Source organism: Mugil cephalus, chromosome 3 (genome assembly GCF_022458985.1).
Source record: "Mugil cephalus isolate CIBA_MC_2020 chromosome 3, CIBA_Mcephalus_1.1, whole genome shotgun sequence".
NCBI lineage: Eukaryota > Metazoa > Chordata > Actinopteri > Mugiliformes > Mugilidae > Mugil > Mugil cephalus.
The window spans coordinates 27646938-27665649 of NC_061772.1; the positions used below are offsets into that span (position 1 = coordinate 27646938).

General features: G+C 41.1%; 1 protein-coding gene across 7 annotated transcripts in view; it reads right to left on the reverse strand.

Moving 5' to 3' along the window:
* mybpc3 (myosin binding protein C3) overlaps positions 1 to 16362 on the reverse strand; it is a 42039-nt gene extending 25677 nt beyond the window's left edge. For 3 of the 7 annotated variants that reach the window (XM_047580613.1, XM_047580616.1, XM_047580612.1), the window contains exons 1-10: positions 16220 to 16362; positions 11464 to 11733; positions 9522 to 9635; positions 7901 to 7978; positions 7531 to 7679; positions 7073 to 7190; positions 6932 to 6980; positions 3832 to 3870; positions 1013 to 1072; positions 891 to 893 (exon numbers count right to left, since the gene is read on the reverse strand). In XM_047580613.1, coding sequence (XP_047436569.1) covers positions 891 to 893; positions 1013 to 1072; positions 3832 to 3870; positions 6932 to 6980; positions 7073 to 7190; positions 7531 to 7679; positions 7901 to 7978; positions 9522 to 9635; positions 11464 to 11733; positions 16220 to 16244 — 905 coding nt within the window. In that variant the 5' untranslated portion in view covers positions 16245 to 16362. The remainder of the gene's footprint in view (positions 1 to 890; positions 894 to 1012; positions 1073 to 3831; positions 3871 to 6931; positions 6981 to 7072; positions 7191 to 7530; positions 7680 to 7900; positions 7979 to 9521; positions 9636 to 11463; positions 11734 to 16219) is intronic. The other 4 variants (XM_047580615.1, XM_047580618.1, XM_047580614.1 and 1 more) reach the window with 2 other exon arrangements.
* Positions 16363 to 18712: the final 2350 nt, after the last annotated feature.

Below are 18712 nucleotides of genomic sequence, written 5' to 3' on the forward strand. Positions count from 1 at the left end.
GAACATTGATCTGGAATGAGTTCAGGGTTCAGATAAATTAAAATGTTTTAAATGAATGATAAATGATTTTACATCACCCTAGCTTACATAGATCAAGCATAACATTATGACCACCTTCCTAATATTGTGTAGGTCTCCTTTGTGTCTCCAAAACAGTTTGGGTCCTATGGGTTGAGGGGCGGGGCCTCTGTTTTGGAGGCCAGGTCGAGACCTTGTGCTGTTCTTCATGTTTTTATGAGTGATTCCTAAAGTGTTCTAGTGGCTGTGTCCTGCTGGGGATCGCTGCTGTCATCAAGGAGTGTCACTGTTGTGCAGTGGGGGTGCCTGGTCTGGTCTAGGTGGGTGCTACGTGTCTGAAAGCTTCCCAGCAGAACGCTGAATGGTCTCAAGATGGTCAATGCAATTTACGTCTTCAATGCTACTTAACTACAGTGATGTCAGGTATGGCTGTCTTAGTACATTCATGCAAAATGGTGATCTCCAATTTGGAATAACAATAATCTTTTAAGGGTAAGGAAACCATTCACTAAGAAGAACGGGGACAAGTGAATTCTGGGACACAGGGACACAGTTTCCAATGGATCCTGCAGTGCACCTTTTAAATGATCACTTCCAGGACTCACTGGCTTGGAATTCATTTAAAACTGTAATTGGATAAGTTTATTTATTTTGTCATGGCTGTGGGGTGGTGGTTACCCGGCCTGGTCTAGGTGGCTGCTATATGTCAGCAGTAACATCCAAACGAAAAGTTTCCCAGCAGAACGTGGTCCTGTCAGTGGTCATAATGTTGTGGCTGATTCTGAGTTAATGTTCATGCATATCTGTCTGCAGATCGATGTTAGCAGGCAATCATTCCAACTTTCAGTTTACAAATGCAGAAGTGTTCTTACTCTCTGAAGATGCAGAAAGGTCGACGAGGGTCGAGAGAGAGAGAGAGAGAGATTTATTTATTTATTATTAGAAAAATTTAAAACCTTATTCGTAAAAATCTCATGAAACGACCTCATTTTACCTCTTTTTTAACAAGGTGCTGAAGTCCAGCTCTCCCGAATCTTCTTTTCCGTCGACGCTACTGCAGAGATCAAAAACATCAAACCGCAAAAGCAGCTCGCATTTCATCCTCATGACTCCTCCTCAGAGACACGTTAATAACACAATGGAACAGTAAAAACCAACCAACAAACGAAAGAACTTTGTGCAACGTGAATCGTTTCCTCTTTACTCTTGCTCCGATGTGCAAGTGTAGAAGGAGACTGAAACAGAAACTAAAGTTAGGATGAGTTGCAAACAGTGAAGTAGTTGTGGATGGAATCGATCCAGAGAACTGAGAGGAGCTGAGTGGATGGATGCATGAATGAATGAATGAATGAATGAATGAATGAATGAGTGAAGTGAAGGTTCAGGCAGGTGTTTTGCTGGTACAGGTGTTGCCATGTTTGAAGAAACAGTCGTATTTTTGGGGGTGGGGACGTTTATTTGTTCCTGACGTCACTAACTCAGTTATTAGTGTCAGTTTTTAACAGTTGATTTAAATCTCGTCTCAACTTGTTCTATTTTTATATTTCACTATATTTTTTCTTTCTCTGCTGCTGTAAAAGTTAATATTCAACCAGGAATCAGTGAAGTCTTGACTCGTCTGATCTGGTCTCATTGTGTCCCGTCTTGTCTCATCGTCTCTTGTTGCATCTTGTCTCTTCGCATCTTGTTATGTCCTGTCCCATCATGTCTCATCGTGTCTCGTTTCGTGCTCGTCATGTCTCGTCGCATCTTGTTGTGTCTCGTCTTGTCTCATTGTGTCTTGTCGTGTCTTGTCTCGCCAACTTTCATCTCGCCTTGTCTCATCTTGTCTCATCATCTCTTTTTGCATCTTGTTTCATCTCGTCGTGTCTCATCTTGTCTCTTCGCATCTTGTTCTGTCTTATCATGTCTCGTCGTGTCTCGTTTTGTTGCATCTTATCTCATCCTGTCTTGTCTTATCATGTCTTGTCGTGTCTTGTTATAGCATGTCTTGTTGTGTCTCGTCGCATTTTGTCATGTTCTGTCTTGTTGTGTCGCGTCTCTTGTTGCATCTCATCATGTTTCATCTCACCTCATCGCGTCTTGTCCTGTTGTGTCTCGTCCTGTCTTGTCTAGTGCTCATCATGTCTCGTCGCATCTTGTCGTGTCTTGTCTTATCATGTCTTCTTGTGTTTTGTCAAGTCTCATCTTGTCATGTTTTGTCTTGTTGTGTCTCGTCTTGTCTTATCATGTCTTCTCGTGTCTTGTCTCGCCAACTCTCATCTCGTTGTGTTTCGTCTTGTCTCGTAGCATTTTGTAGTGTCCTGTCTTGTTGTGTCACGTCTCTTGTTGCATCTCGTCTTGTTGTGTCTTGTCTCGTCTTGTTGTGTCATGTCTTGTCTGTTAGAGACAGAGTTGGGAGTCCGATAAGTGGTCGAGTGTTTTCTGTGGGACTGTCCAATCACACGAGTCGGTGACAGACAGGAATGGCTCTGATTGGCTGCTGTGTGTGTGTGTGTTTCTCTTTAATTGTTTGATTGGTTTCTCTTTGTCTGCTCCGCCCTCATTAGTTTAACATTATCCCACTTTACGTCCTTTGAGCTGAATCTATCGAGTGTTTCCTGCTCTTCCATGTTTACACGTTTACCCTGTACAGCTTTTTAACTCCTCATCTTTATTCACTAAAGCTCTTTTATTTCCTGCTCCTTCTGTTCGGCCTCATCAGAAAACGTCAGATTTGGCCTTTTTGTCTTCATCTAATCTGAACAATTTTTTTTTTTTTTATCTGGAGTGAATAAACTTTAAACAAGATGAACTACTTCTTTTTTTTTTTGTCCACATTTTCACTTTTTATTAAAACCTTTTGGTGAAGAGGCGAAGCAGGAAACCCAGAGAGAGGCTGTTTCCTGTTTCCTCTCGACTCCAGTGATCTTACATTAATCTAATCACCTCGCTGCTCGGGATGAGAACGCACGCACTTCAAAGTGTCATCTATTGATTTCTTGGCAGCGAATCAAACAAACGTACCCCCCCCCCCCCCCCCCCCCCCCCCATCCTCGCCCTCACCAAAAAAAGAAAGTGTACGACTGTTCCCTTTAAGCCATGAGCAGCTGTCGTCCAGGCAACAACAAAAACACTTGAGGTTAAAGAAAACACGCAGACGCTGCACGGCACGGTCTGCTTGCGGCTAATCAGCGGGATGAAAGATAAAGACAAAGGTTTGACTGCGTGCTTGTCTCCTGCCTCTGATCCGACGGCACGATTAGAAGGTGAGTCTCGGGTGGGTGGGCGGGTGGAGAGGGGGGTTTGTGCGGTGAAGTTACAACACAACCATAGCGTAACTTCCTCTGTGTAGCAACCTCCCCTCCCACCACGGCGGTGGAAGATCTCGGCCACTGAAAAGCCTGTGTGTCTTAGCACATCCTGCTCTTTCAGTCTCATCAAACCACCGTCAAAGCTCGCTGTGCCGGGGAGCTGTTTGTGCAGCTGGTTTGATTCGAGGCCCGGGAGGAGATCAGAGAGAGAGCGGACAGATACAGGTCGAACAGTTGAATAAACCGAAATCTGTACACGAGGAGAGTTTAAAAATTAAGCCATCATAATATTTATCGTTCAGCTCTCTCTCGGTCTCTCCATCTCTTTGGTCGTGCTTCTAAAAATTCATTTTTTGGGTTTTTTTTTTTTTGTTTCACTCGAAGGCGGAGAAGAAACAAGCCACAGAAGAGAGAACGAGTCTCTGATCCCGGTCCTGGTTTCTCTGTTGGTTAACAATCGGAGGCCTCTCAGTTTGAGTATGAGCCTCCGTTGTTGCAACAAACACCTTTTTTTTAATACCTTGACGCTGGTCCGCTTCTCTTCTTACCGGCTTCGCTCCTGATAGGTTAGCATTTGCACAGTTATTTCTCACATACATTGCACGGTAACAATAGCACTGTGTTGTTCATTAGCAGCTGGGTTCGTGTAGTTATCCTGCACACAAGAATTAAGTCTTCATGATATATCAAACATATGCACCACAGGAGTTATTTAAATGATTTAAAGTCTAGAAAAAGATGTAGAATAGAATCGCTCTAGTTTATTCTAACTGATTAATTCCCATTTATTTGTGCAGTTTGGATAATCTTGGGTTTCCATAAAACAGGAACTTAAAAATGCAAATGAAAGCGCCTTGAAACTTGGAGGTTGCAAAAAACATTACTTAAAAACACCTGAACACCAACAAGTGCCTCTATGACCGAGACTTGTGACAGAGGTTTTTGAGATTCCTGAGAAAGATTTGGAAACTTCAGATCAGGCATTGAAATAAGGAAACGTATCTGATTTTGGTGAATTAATGCCTTAATCCATAGGTCTTCAACAGAGAGGTCGCAAAATCTTTGGATGATTAGACATTTGTCATGTTTTTTTCCTCCCACAAGTTTAAATTTCTACATATTATGGATACATATTAACATGAATCCAACATATTTTAGTAAAGGGATAACTTAATCTTTTCTAATGCAAAAGGATAATAATAATGTTTATTTATAAAGAGCATTAGGCAGAGTTTAATATAGAACACATATAGTTCGTCCATCAGTTTGGGGGTCAAAGGTTTTAGAACAGCATCAGTTTCCTCTGGTATAGTTGGTCAGAGCTTCATCCTACATCAAGATAATGACCAAAAACTTTAGTCCAAGCTCTACCAGAACTACCTCAGGATAAAAACTAGATGGGAAGCTTGGAAACATGGAGTGGACCATGGCCCAGTCTCTAGACTTTAACCCCATGGAGCTGGTTTGTGATGAACTGGACAGAAGAGTGAAAGCAAAGCTCCCTACACACATGTGACACACATTTCTGGGAAGAACTCTCTGAAAAATATTTGATTTCACATGTTTAAATCAGAAAAAAATATGATTACTGTGATGAGTCCAAAGTTGAGAATAGATTTTGGGTTATATATTGATTCAATCATTTTATTTTGGTGTAAGATGAGACATTAAACTACATAACTTTTAATAAAAAAAGAAAGAAATATTTTAGTGTTCTAAAACTTTTGACCGGTAGTGTATATACATATATTTAAGGAGTTGGAAAGCTTTAATGTATGATAGAATAGTTTGCATAAGTAGTGTGGAGAAAGGAAACTGTGTCTGGCAGCTGCGTGATTCTAAAGATATTTAGAGCTTAGGATGCACCTGAACACCAACAAGGGTATTTATGCGCTAGTCTTGCTCCTGATATTTTCATTTCCTAAGAGACTTAAATTTAAAACTGAGGTTTAAACACAATCACATCAGATGTTGGAATAAATATGTATTTTTATAGGCAACCCTACTAGTCATTTTTACATATATATAGATTTAGGATTTTGTTGAATTTCTACGTAGAAATGTAATGTGTAATTTTAAAACAATTCCTTAATATAACAACAGAGTCCTGTAAAGAAAGGAAACTGTGCCTGACAGCTGTGTGACTCTACTGAAGATGTGAGTTTAGGATGCACCTGAACGCCCACATGTTTATTCTTGCTCCTGAGACTTTTATTCTTGGGAAATATAAATTTAAAACCAAGATTTAGCAACCGAGAAAAAAAAAAAAAAAAAAAAAAAAAGATCAGACATCGGAATAGAATAAACTTCTTCTTTTAACTAGTCTCTCTTTATGAAAATGAATAGTTCATTTCCAGCATGGTATCTGATTTGGGTAAATCTACGAAGAGTTTTAGCGTATGTTTAAAGTTATGTACGTACAGCACTGTGGAAAAGAAAAAATGACGTAAACTAAGAATGCTTTCATAAATAGAAGCGTTAATAGTTTATTTTCATCAATTAACAAAATGCAGTGAATGAACAGAAGAGAAATCTGAATCAAATCAAGATCTGGTGCGACCACCCTTTGCCTTCAAACCAGCATCAGTTCTTCTACTTGGACACAGTTTCTGAAGGAACTCGACTGGTAGATTGTTCCAAACATCTTGGAGAACTAACCACTGATCTTCCTCAAATCCTTCTCTCTCTTCATGTAATCCCAGACACACTCCATGATGTTGAGGTCAGGACTCTGTGGGGGCCATGCCAACATTTCCATCACTTCTTGTTCTTCTTTACTCTGAAGATAGTTCTTAATGATCTTGGCTGGATGTTTGGGCTTTTTGTCCTGTTGGAGAACAGATGTGGGGCCAATCATCCTCCTCCCTGATGGCGTTGATGATGATATGTATCTGCCTGTATTTCTCACCATTAATCGTGACCAAATCCCCAACTCAGCCCTGAACTTTCCAGGAACCTCCACCATGCTTCACTGCAGACACTCATTATTGTAGCTCTCTCCAGCCATTTGGTGAAAAATCTGGCTTCTGCTACAGAGATATATTTCACAAGTTAACTCATCGGTCTAGAGCACCTGCTGCCATTTTCCTCCACCCAGTTCCTAGGTTTTCATACATAGTTGAGTCTCTTGGCCTTGTTTCCATGTCAGAGGGATGGATTTTTGGCTGCAATCCAGACTTGTCCAGACAGTAGATGGGTGAAGCTGGGTCCCATTGGTTTCTGACCGTTCTGAGCTGATGGTTTTTTATAGGGGAATAAACTTGATGTGTTTTTCATCTGCTGCACTACAAAATCCCTGACTTTGTGTACCTATCAGGACATGATGCTAGTTTGAAGACAAGGGGTAGTAACACCAAATATTGATGAAATTTCGATTTTTCTTTTGATTGCTCACTTTGCATTTTGTAAATTAATAAAAACGAAGAATAATTATTTACTATTTTTCCACACCGGCCTAAAACCTTTTGCCTAAAACTGTGGCATTTTTAAAAAGACTCCTGAATATAACATATAATGGTTTGCGTAAGTTTTGACATCAGATTACAGCATTAGCTGCTCATGGATGAGGAATATCTGCACATGGTTATTCAGTTATACTGAAAACATTCAGTTAAACTCACGTGCGCCTAAAAGCCGCTCTGATGTCCAGACCTTCGACAGCACAGGCCTCTGGAAGTCAGATCAGAACCAACAATCGTCACTAAACACCACGATTAAAAAGGAATTATAACGGGACGGGACGTCAAGCTTGGGCCGCTCACCATGCACAGCCAATTCAAAATTGCAGCTGTCAAACTTGTCCCTGGATGAAACCTCACATCTGTAACCACCAGCAAAGTTCGCCTTGGCAGCGATGATTTGCATCTCGAAGGTGTAGACCTGAAATGAGTGGGGGCGAGAGAGGGGTTTAATGACAGAATTTAACACCACGGCTTAACAGATGAATGTCACCGCACCACCCGTTTTTATTGCTTTCGTTTTGATTGAGTTTGACGAGCGTCTGTCATAACATACTCTCAAGGTGGCGTGTCTGCAGTCGATCATGTTTACAGGATGACTGTCTGAGGCAACAATTTGCTCAAGTCAGGGTGAGAAGGGCACGACTTGCCAAATGCTTTTGTTGCTTCAGTGTAAGAATTTACAAATTGCAATTTTTTAAGGTCATTGCGGTGGAGTGCGGTTGTGCATCATACATCTTCATACAAAGTGTTGGCCTGACCTTGGAGCTGCGGTCGTACGTCTCCTTTAGCTGCAGGTGTTTTCCAGACTTGCTGGCGAGGTCCATCCACTTCCCTTTGAACCATTTGATGGTGGGTTTCTTCAGCAGGGATTCAGCGTTCACTTTAGCCACAAACGTGATGTTTCCACCTGCAAGTTTGGAAATGAAAATTGCCAGTTTTTGAACCTGTTATTGAAAACATTACTTTTTTCCCACATTTCCCAGCATTTAGTCCATCTCTCTTTTTGAAAGGAATGTATATAATAGCATTAATGTTAAACTTTGAATAGCTTCTTGCACTAATTGTAACGTCCACCACCAACAATTTCTTCCACACTTACTCCTGTAGCGTCCGGAGACATGCACTCACCCACAGTGACCTCTCCACTCTGGGGTCTCTCCGTGAAGAGTCCAGTCAGGTCCTGTCTGGTGTCCGGGGGTTGTCCATCTGAAATGAAAACCCACCGGAAGCAGCATATCATGAGGCAATGACGTTTAAGGCAAACACAGCACAGAACACGGTATGCAAATAGTAGCTGGAAATTTAGCCTAAAATGCTGAAATAGATAGAAATAGAAATTCTGCAAAACTTTCTCAGGTTTTTCAGGCAGACTGTGCAAATGTCCACTGTTCAAAGGACATTTTTGTCATATTTGTGCACCTTGATTTGTTTATTTATGTGAATGCAAAGAACACTGATATCAAATATGAAATGATAACATATGAGAAACTAATTAATTAGACAGGCCTTCGACACGGTTATAAATATTATCTAATATTGGCATTTCATGCTTTTGGTTGTGTGTGTTTAGTGTATTCAATATGATGGACTTAAACATTTGTAAGGGTGTACCACAGGGTTCTGTGTTAGGTCCGCTGTTATTCTCAACACATCTATAAAGCTGTGTTAGGCAAGCTCCCTTCTCATGTTTGGGCTTTGAATGCTCAGAAAGCCTCTAAAGCTGTAGCTTGAGATTGCAAGATGTTGTCCTATTATCTGAATGTGGTAAACTGACCTTTAAGTGCTCAGTTCCTCTTACTTAGAACAGCCTTCAACAAGACCTGAATCTTGGGAACCTTAGACCGCTGTCTAATTTTAAAGTTCCCATTACCTCAGTTAGTGCTTGTCATTGTCTGCAGCTATTTTAATGTTATAATTTGCACTGAATTAATATAACTTTTGTTGTTTGTTGTGTCCTGTCTGTAACCTTTTATGCTGCTGCTGTTCTGGGCACGTCTCCCTTGAAAATGAGATCATTGATCTTTGGGGCATGGCCCCACCAGAGGGAGCTGCTGTGCAGGGGAGGGTTATAAACTTTTCTAAGTTTTCCTGTGTCAAAAATGATGTTACACATAAGTTCACAAGTAATGAACTTGGTCCCCAAATGAAATGTCCCCATTTGATGAACACAATTACCTCTGTAGAAAATCTTTTTAGTGTAGTTGAGTGTGAACAGGATGTACCGGATGTACTCCGTCCCGTCTGCCTGCAGTGTTGTAACGGGTGTGGACTGGATTTTTGTAATGAGTAGCTGGTAATACTACGTGTGTGGGTGTGTGTGGGGGACACAACTTCACAGAGCTGTTTACCTGTCTGTGGAGCTGAAATGGCTTTTGTGGTATATCGTTTGTGGTGACTTTGTATATTGATTGCTGTGTATTGGGTGGGTTCACACCATGATTCGTGCATTGGGTTTTTTTTGTTGTCACGTTATAGTTTCAATCTTGAGTATATGATATACTGCAAAACCTTTGGTGGTGCTATTGAAAGGTTAATATAAGTCATCAGATTGGCATTGTTTGTGTGATGGCATTCTTCAGATGCAATTTCTGGATTGCAAGGTTTTCCTGTACGGCCCCACCAGAATTTCGCAGCCAATTACGTAAAATAAAGGTTAAAAAAATGTATGCAGATAACTATCATTAATATTTTGTGAATAAATAACGTGAAGTTGCATGAATGAGTTGATGTTTGACACAGTGTGACTCACCCTCGGCTGGAGGAGCCTCCTGTGCCGGGGTGGAGGTTTCATTCTGCGCTGGTGCTGCTGCAGGGGCCTGTTCTGGTTTCACACCGGACTCAGCGGAAGGCTCGACTGGTGCTTCTGCGATTCCATCGGCAACCGGGACAACAAGGCACAAGTGAGATGTACAATGCAGTGAACGTGGAAATAATTAGTGGAATTAGCCCTCACTAGCGAATACCCCAAAGAGCCAAGAGCTCATTTTTGTTCATTAGGACACAAAATCATTAACACGTAGAGATGTGACAGTCTGTTCCCTGGCAAATATTCCTTATCTCTTATTGCGTTTGAATGGCCGACTGATTTTTCCGCGTGTTATCAGCTGCCTCTCATGCCTATCCCGAGCAGCAGTCAAGTGGTGGTTACTCATGAGGAAATAATGCGCCATGTGGGGGTCAAGGTCGGCGTGCAGGCAGAGTAAGGGTGGATATGATACGAGCCACGGACAGCTGCTGGCCGTCGCCTGTAGATGACAGGTTATATTAGTCCGCCTTTCTTCAAGATTTGCTCACACCTTATCAAATCCAAGCCTCCAAGCGGGTCATGCTGAAAGACTAATGGCACAAATGTTGCTTGGTGACACACTTAGCACGTGTAGCGGTCTTCACTACAGAAGTAGCGAAACAGTGGACAAAGTGACTGTGATTGAACGACTGAGTGGAGACGTTCTCGGAGCCTTTTTGGTAAATAAGCTTTTTGCAAATACGTTACACTCGGGTTTGTTGCCATGCTGCTATGTCTTGAGATTACAAGGAGTCATATCTTTTTTTTATGTGTCTTCGTCAACACTTTAAAGAGAATTTGGGATTTTTATTGCAACGCTGGGACGGCTAACTAAAAGGCTGTAACATACTCCGAGAGAATCGAGAAATTTGTTCTCGCAGCCCTCGTTTGGGGAGTTCTCACAGCTTCACATCAGAACTTTTTTCTCGTGTTATCCGGCAACTATTCTGCGATTGGTCAGAAATTGGACATGGTTAATCCGGAAAAGTAGAAATGCTAATGGCCACCCTGTGAGAACCCAGGTGCTGATATTAGTAGCGCTAACACTGTGTGTGGGTGCATGCTGAATGAACGCTGCAATCTCACTGGCTAAGGTCCAAAAAAATAAGTGCCTCTCGTCGTCCGTCTCCCACAATGCTTAGCGTATATGACGTACAGGGCAGTGGGAGGGGCCTATGAGGACTTCCCCAGAAGTTTGGGTCTTAAGCCAAACTTCCAGGAGAAGTATAAATGACCTGGCCCAGAACGTACTTTGTTCTTGTTCTTGCAGCCCTAGGAGTGAGAACAAATTTCCTGCTTCTGGCAGAGTTCGTAACAAGGTTAAAGAGTTATGTGTATGTTTAACCTGCAGGGTCTGAAGAATGAAGCCAACAAGGAAACACTGCTCCACAAGTGTCCAACAGAGGCTGGCTCCAAGAGCGAGTCAGTCCCAGGTTAAAGTGTCCAACTTTACAGGAGAAATAAACACACTTACAAGCTTCTGTTCCTACAGGTAATTTGTGTGAACTTTTATGTGACATGCATGATGAAACTGAAGTCAGGAACTGCCAAGATGGCATCAATCGGTGTCTTGGTCAATAAGCTATTCAAGAACCCCGTGGGTTGTGTCACTCAGGGTTTCAAACTTTTTATTTTTTTTAACTCCAGGCAGGTGAACAAACAGCGTATTTTCCCCAGAATGTCAAACACTGTTGTTTTTGTCAGAAAGGTGCAGGATGTGAGTTCATGTGCAGGAACATCAAGTGCATGCAGTGCATCAAGTATTTACTGCCTTAGTGCTTCTCTGCATCCAGTGCTCTTATTATTTTTTTTTTCTTTCTTTGTGCTCTGTGACGACTACGCAGCTGGGAAATAGGTGAGCGAGTAGAGAATTCAAACACACAGCTGCAGCATCAAAGTCTCCCACCTGGCTTTGATACGACCTTCAGGTCAAACTTGACCTTTGAGCCTCCGGCAATCACTGCATAGACATTGGCATCTTCTTTGGAAACAGCTTTTATAGCGAGGGAGTGCTTGTTCCCGTCGGCGGTGATAACGTATTTGTCATCGCCGGCAATGTCCTTTGAGTTGCACTGCCATTTTACTTTCGCGTCGGGCTTCTCGGTCTCAGCTTCAAAGACCACGGAGGACCCCTCCTCGGCCTCCTGAGTCTTTGGCTTCTTGGCAAAGGCTGAAACTGAAGGGAGTGGGTTCAAAATAAATACGTCTCCAGCTCCATTTGAATATGATCTTGACATGTGCGTCTACAAACAAACAAAATACCGTGGCTATTTATATAATTGAAACATTATCTTGTGTTTTTTTCAAGCAAATGTCACGGCTGTAGGAAGAGTTGAAGAGAAAGAGGATGACACGGGGAAATAAAGGGAGGGGGTCCATTAATATTTAAGCAAAAGGAGAGGAAGAAGAAGAAGGAGGAGGAAGAAGAAGAAGGCTTATGTCAGGATCTCCGCGGGGCTTCCAGTGCTGAAGAGGTTCAGTGCTGTACAGTCTGCAGCTCACTGGGTGGGGCTAATGGAAAACCAATGAATCTGCCTTTTTTTTATTTCCTCACATCACACAGAATCTCTCAAAGCACATACACGTGGATTAATAATAATTCATATTTGTGCAGCAACTAAAGTTAAAAAACAAGTAAAAATGACAAGACAATATTAAAAACCTGCAGGAGTTTTCTACACATTTATCAGAGGTTGTAACATAACTCAGGATGTTCTTAAGATAAATAGCACCATACTCATGTCCCTGCAAAGTGTTTAGGGAAAGTATTATAAGTTAGAGCTTCTTTTAACTTTAACTGTACAGACACAATTATACTTCATGTATATACTCTGTTGCTGGATTATTAATGCTCAAGTGTAAATACTTAAACATGTTAGTGTAGCTCTGCTCTAAATAAAAAATGGCTCCACATACATATATTAATAGGTTTAATTTACAAAGAAGTGTTTTGCTCCACGTAATGATGTTGATGTTGATAAGTATTATTTAAGATATGTAAGATTACTGCTGGTGGGAAAAAAAAGTAAATTACCAAGTACCACAAAACTTCATTACAGTACTTCACAGCTACAGTCCAGCGAGCGCTGCCTCAGAACATGTTTACCAGCCCGTGCAGGATACTGTGGCCCGAGAGAGCTCGAGACTGCGCTGGAACTAAAGACTAAACACATGCAAATAGTCATAACACACGCAAATTGAGGAAACGTCTTCATCACTATGGCAACACAACATCAAAACACAACTGAATGCAGGAACACGACGCGGGGCGCAAGCGATACTGGAAATGTTTACAGGGAACATAGAAAGTAGGAAAAATATTTTTAATATATAGTCTATACACCAGTCAAGCATAACATTATGACCACCTCCCTAATATTGTGTAGATTGTGCCTCCAAAACAGTTGTGACCCATCAGAGAATGGACATGGGCCTTCTGAGGGTGTGGTGTCTGGTAACACAATGTTGTTAGTGGGGGGTGGTGGGGGTCGGAGGGGGGCTTTGAGTCCTAAGGGCTGAGGGGAGGGGATCTAGTTTAGTTTAGGATCTGGTGAACTTGGAGGCCAGGTCAACACCTTGTGCTGTTCTTTGTGTTTTTTTGTGTTTTTTTCCCTAAAGTGTGTGTGTGTGTATGTGTGTGTGTGTCTGTGTGTGTGTGTGTGTGTGTGTGTCTGTGTCAGGCTCCATCCTGCTGGACATCGAGGAGTGTCAGTGCTGTGGGGTGGGGGTGTCTGGTCTGGTCTGGTCTGGGTGGGTGCTACATGAATACCAGGTCCAAAAGTTTCCCAGCAGAAGATTGAATTGTCACAACATTATTTACTTCTCCTGGTCATAATGTTGTGGCTGATCGGTGAATGCAAATGAACCGTGTATGATTGATCTGAAGTTCATCTATTGTGGGGGGGTCTCTTTAGTCGGGAGTATTTGTCGCTCTTGTGTTTCCTGATTGTCGCTTGCGTGCGCTTTGTACGTCTGCACATGTTTTTATTAGGTCGCACGAGCCACAATCAGGTGCTTCCATTCATTTAATTTTAAAAACAAATCTTTAGCTATGTGGCGGTTAACCGGGACCCAACCGAACATGATTAGAGAAACATCTGGAAGATCAACATGGATTTACAGCACTAACAGGGTGAAGTGATTTATGGAGGAGTTTAAATGACTCAAAACACAAGCAGCAGTCTGGAAAACAATCAGCATTAAGTTCAAAAGACCAGCTGCTGTTTTTTGGAAATGTTACAAGATGTGCTCAGCGATGTCATTGTGCACACTTGACATCTTCAAAAGGGGGGGTGGGATAAATATAGTGAGTGTAACTGACAGCTCCGACAGTATCTGACAGTATCTGACAGTAGAAGAGTTTCACAGTTACTCAAAGTGTTGAAAATCATAAAGTAAACACCATTTCCAGGTTGATGACCTTAACAGTTCTGCGTAGCACCGGAAATAAGTAAAAAAAAAAAAAAAAAACAAAGAAGCAAAACTAAAAGAAATGTGTTGCCAGACCCCCCCAACAAGTGCGGGTTTAAATATAGGATGCCTGTGTGCTGGACTAATAAATGAGGCTGGCAGACCCTCGGCTGTAACAGGGGCGCAGGTATCAGGGATTAGCTCGACGCTATTTTTGTGGCCGTGGAGGCAGAGGAAGAATGATGTGCCCTTCTTGCCATTCATAGGGCTTTACCTTTCACACCTCTATCTGGCTTGAAGCAAACAGACCCTCCGGCTCATCTAATAATACATTTAGAAAACATAAAAAAAAGAAAAAGAAAAGACATTTCTGGTGCATAAGGGCCACGTTCTGTCGAGCTGAAAGTCACTGATAAGATGAACTGTTATAGACTTTTACATTTTATTCTCAATATACAAACTGTCTGTCTGCCAGAAACTGTATGTGGCCATGGTTTAGACACATAAGTGAGGGATTAATGTGGGTTAAATATATAGGAACACTATGATAAGTAGCTGAAGGATAATAAACAAAATTATTCTGTCAGCAACTGGAGAGAAACAAATGAACAAATCATTTTTACATATACCTTTTTATTTATTAAGAACAGCAACTTTCATTTTAATTACTTTAAGTTTTATTACTTAATTATTTAATTATTAATAAAAAAATATATTTTTTTCAGGAATATTTTTCATCCAAATCTATTCAGTCATTTTTATTAATATTATTCTATTTATTTATTTTATTTTTTATATATATTCATCTATATGTATAAAGTCATTATTATTATTATTATTTTTCTAATATTCTATTTTATTGTGTTGTACATATTCATCTTAATCTATTAGGTCACTATTATTAATATTATTTTTCTAATTATTTTATTCTTTTCAGATCTATTCATCTAATTCTTTTCAGTCATTATTATTAATAATATTCTTTTAATTTATTTTTTATTTTTGTCTGAGTTTCACTATTTCCTGTTTATTGTATCTCAGTGAAATAAATAAATAAATAAAGAAAGAAAGAAACTGATTGCATGTTGTTGTTAATAATGGTTGGTAATCTCCTGAGACTCCCGATGATCATAGCTGCTACTGTCCTGAACAAATCCTTGACACCGAAAGGTCACAGCGGTGCTGGCCATTTAGGCCGCACTGTGTCATATGATATCCGATAGGTGGGTGTGGGGGGGAGGTTAGGCTTCTCCCTCCACAAACCGCGACTCATTCCGACTCAGCAGCAAGAAAAGAAAAACTGTGGAAAGTCATTTGTCAAGTTGGAATCCGGGTCCCGGCATTTTGGGATCAGCGGATCATTTTGTGAATGCAGTGATGCTGGAAATGTGACGAGTGTTTGATTTCACACCAGACGATGTTTCCACCTGAGCCATGTGATGTTTAACTGGGTTCCCGGCTCGACCCTTGGGGGGATGTGGGGGTGGGGGGTGGGGGTGGGGGTGGGGGGGGGGAGGGGGGGGGGGGGCGAAGGGGGAGTTCCGAGTAACAATCCCACCCCTGGGGACGCTTTGAACCCGGGGACGCAAACATAATTGCATGTAGTATGTTCTGATTTTGGCTCTTGGCTGCGTCACAAGCTCGTACCACCTCGTTGAGCCAGGAAATATATCTCAATACTGCGCCCGGGCCAGGGAATTATTATGAATTTATATTAAGAGGCACACACATGGGGCATTTTTACCAACAACTTAACTATTTTTCTGGTCTATTTTTAAGATTTAACAACTAACTTGCTACATTTTTACCACACATCAGCTTTTACTTATTACGATAAAAAGAACAATGCGGTTACAAAATTAAACAAAACCATAATACCAACCTTCCTATTTCTCAGTGAAATTGTACAATGACGCTTTCTAATAAAGAACGATGCACAGGTCTCATGTGAGCAGTTGGGTTGCGGTTTTTCGTTGCCTAAGAAGGGTGGGGCACAACCCAACGGGGCATTTTCTCACGCATTTGTGATATCACTCTGTTAAGTGCGAGATGGGAAATTGCACAAACCTTTATGACTAGATTTTTCAGTTGCAGCACGTTGATAACACAATAATGAGAAGCTGAAAATCATGTGGTCTGTCTGACAATGGGGAAACACGACGAGGGTATTTTTAAAAAAAAAACAAAACAAAAAAAAAAAAGAAACAAAGTTTGGTTCTGTTTTCTTAAAGGAGCTGAATGAGGACTCCTACCTGGTTTCTTGACTGGCTCTGGCATCCTGAACGATCTCCTTTCCTCGACGGGGCGTCTCACTCTTCCTAAACAGTCTGCTGTCCGACCTCACCCGTCTCCCCCTTTAATAGGGGTCCTGTTTCCAAACAGCCCCCCCACCCACCTCCCGCCTCCTTCTTTCATGAACCATCCCACCTCTCCTGACATTTTTTTCACAAAAAAGAAAAACAGCCCATTCAAAGCTCATCCCGTCCCGGCGGTAACCCGGCCCCCCAATCCGGCCCCCCATCCAACCCCCCTGCCATGTCCAACCTCCAAGTCCAGGCTATATTTCAACCATCTTTTTCCTCCAGCGCCTCGGCCGACTGATAGGCCTCGAGAGGGAGGGGAAGGGATGTGAGGCCGAGGTTAAATTTAGAACGTAGCATCCTAAATAAAGTCTGTTTGCTCTCCCAACATCTGTGCTGCACCCAGTCGCCCTGGGAGTCTAACAATGAATACTATGCTAGGAGAGTGTCTCTGCTCTCATCTCATGTGCAGTGTTTCCTTTATCCGACACAAACAATATATATCTGATAAATGTCTCTGTGCTACGCCACTATAATGCTGTGTTGTTCTATTTTATATGCAATACAATACAGTACAGTGCTATACTTTGTCATATAAAACTTTGCCATGCTATGCTATATTATGCTATACTGTACTTTACTACGCTATACTATGCCAGAGCCGTATATTATAGAGAGTCTGGTCAACTCAAATCATGGGCGCCATGTTTGCTACGTCACAGGGGAGATTCCACAGTGTAACCATATGGGGCGAATGTGCTACGTTGAAAATAAATGTCTTATTTTCACCATTAACGGGCCTATAAATGTTGTCGCCAACGTCTGTCAATATGTAAAAGGCCCTCACTTAAATATCTCAGCGTCTACTTACTTTAAATATCTTAAATGAGCCTGTAAAAATGCTTTTGTAGCCCAATCACCTCATCAGCCATGGAGCTGTGTTTACCTTCTCCTCAGTCTCCGTGTTCATCCATCACCTTTAAAAATTTAAATTATAAATACTCAGAAACAGTGAAAACTAATTAGCACGTTAGCTATAAAAGCTACGTGTCAGTTAAATTTTCTATCTACATGGACATTAATTACATGAACACATGGGTTTCACAGTATATATGACGCTAGCTGCTATTTTTCTAAGCCTTTAGTCTAGATAACTAGCTAGCATAAGGCTAGCATAAGGCTAGGCTAACTTCAACCTTAATTCATTTGAGATCAAGGTTCACATTAATGATTGTATGACTTTATTTTTCTATATAAAATCTTAACAAACGTCAAAGAGAGACATTGACATTTACCTCATCACATAATAGGAAGAAATCAGTTGACATCCACTTATTCCTTTTAATCTTCTGCTCCATAACTTTCTCCATTTTTGTTCACTGGGGAAACGGTGGAGTTTCCTCCGTGTTTTCCTGATCCTGTGCTGGAGCCGTAGGCTGAGCACTGTGGTATATTTTAACTTTGAATCTAACTTTATTCTCTGTTATTTCCACTTCTCTATGGGTGAATATTAGTTCGATGTATCCAACATGGCGCCTGTGAAACACGTGACCAGCTCAGAACCAATAAGAACCAATCAGCACAGAGAGATCGCTCAGACGGTCCATATATAGATCTACCACATTATACTATGCTATGTTATGCTTTTCTAGTCTGTGTTATGCTTTTATCTATCTATCAAAATACCACATACAACATTATACTACATTATTATGTATAAAACCAGTACATGCAGTACATTACTATTATATACTATGCTACTGTATACAATATAATACAATACATTAATATTGATCGATACAATGATACTTTTTCAACACACCCACTGCTCAATCACTCACTCAATGCTATTTTAAATGCATTATATTTTATTCTATATGTTCTATAAATAATGAAACACCTTAATCTACTGCATTGTGTTATTCTGCACTACACTATGAATCATTTCTCGCATGTTCAAATACATCTGGTCAAGTGTAGTTTATAGTGGAGCCTCTTTATGTTACTATTAGACGCAGTTATTTATTGCGTCTCATGTGAAACCTGCTGCGTCGTGTTCAAGGGCCTTTCTTTAATCCTCCAACCTGTTGTTGTCGATGTATCAGTTACTTCAGTAACTTGGCCATTGTGGGGAGCTGTTTGCTCTTGGGACACCAGGTGCCACAGACATTATACTAAATATATATGTCCACTCCATATAACATTTCCCTGTTTCTGTTCTGAACTTAAATGGAATCTGTGTAGTTTTGAAATACGGTGAATAAATATCGTCAAGTTTCTTCCGTCGGTAAAAACATTTGATAAGCTGTCTTCTCTTCTGGAAAAGAACCAACCAAACACGTATCAATGACGAACAATAAGATGAAGAATTGAATATTGTCTTCTGTTGATGTAAAAATCCTACATATGACCCTGTAGGCCGCTAACACCCTCTATAAATAGAGG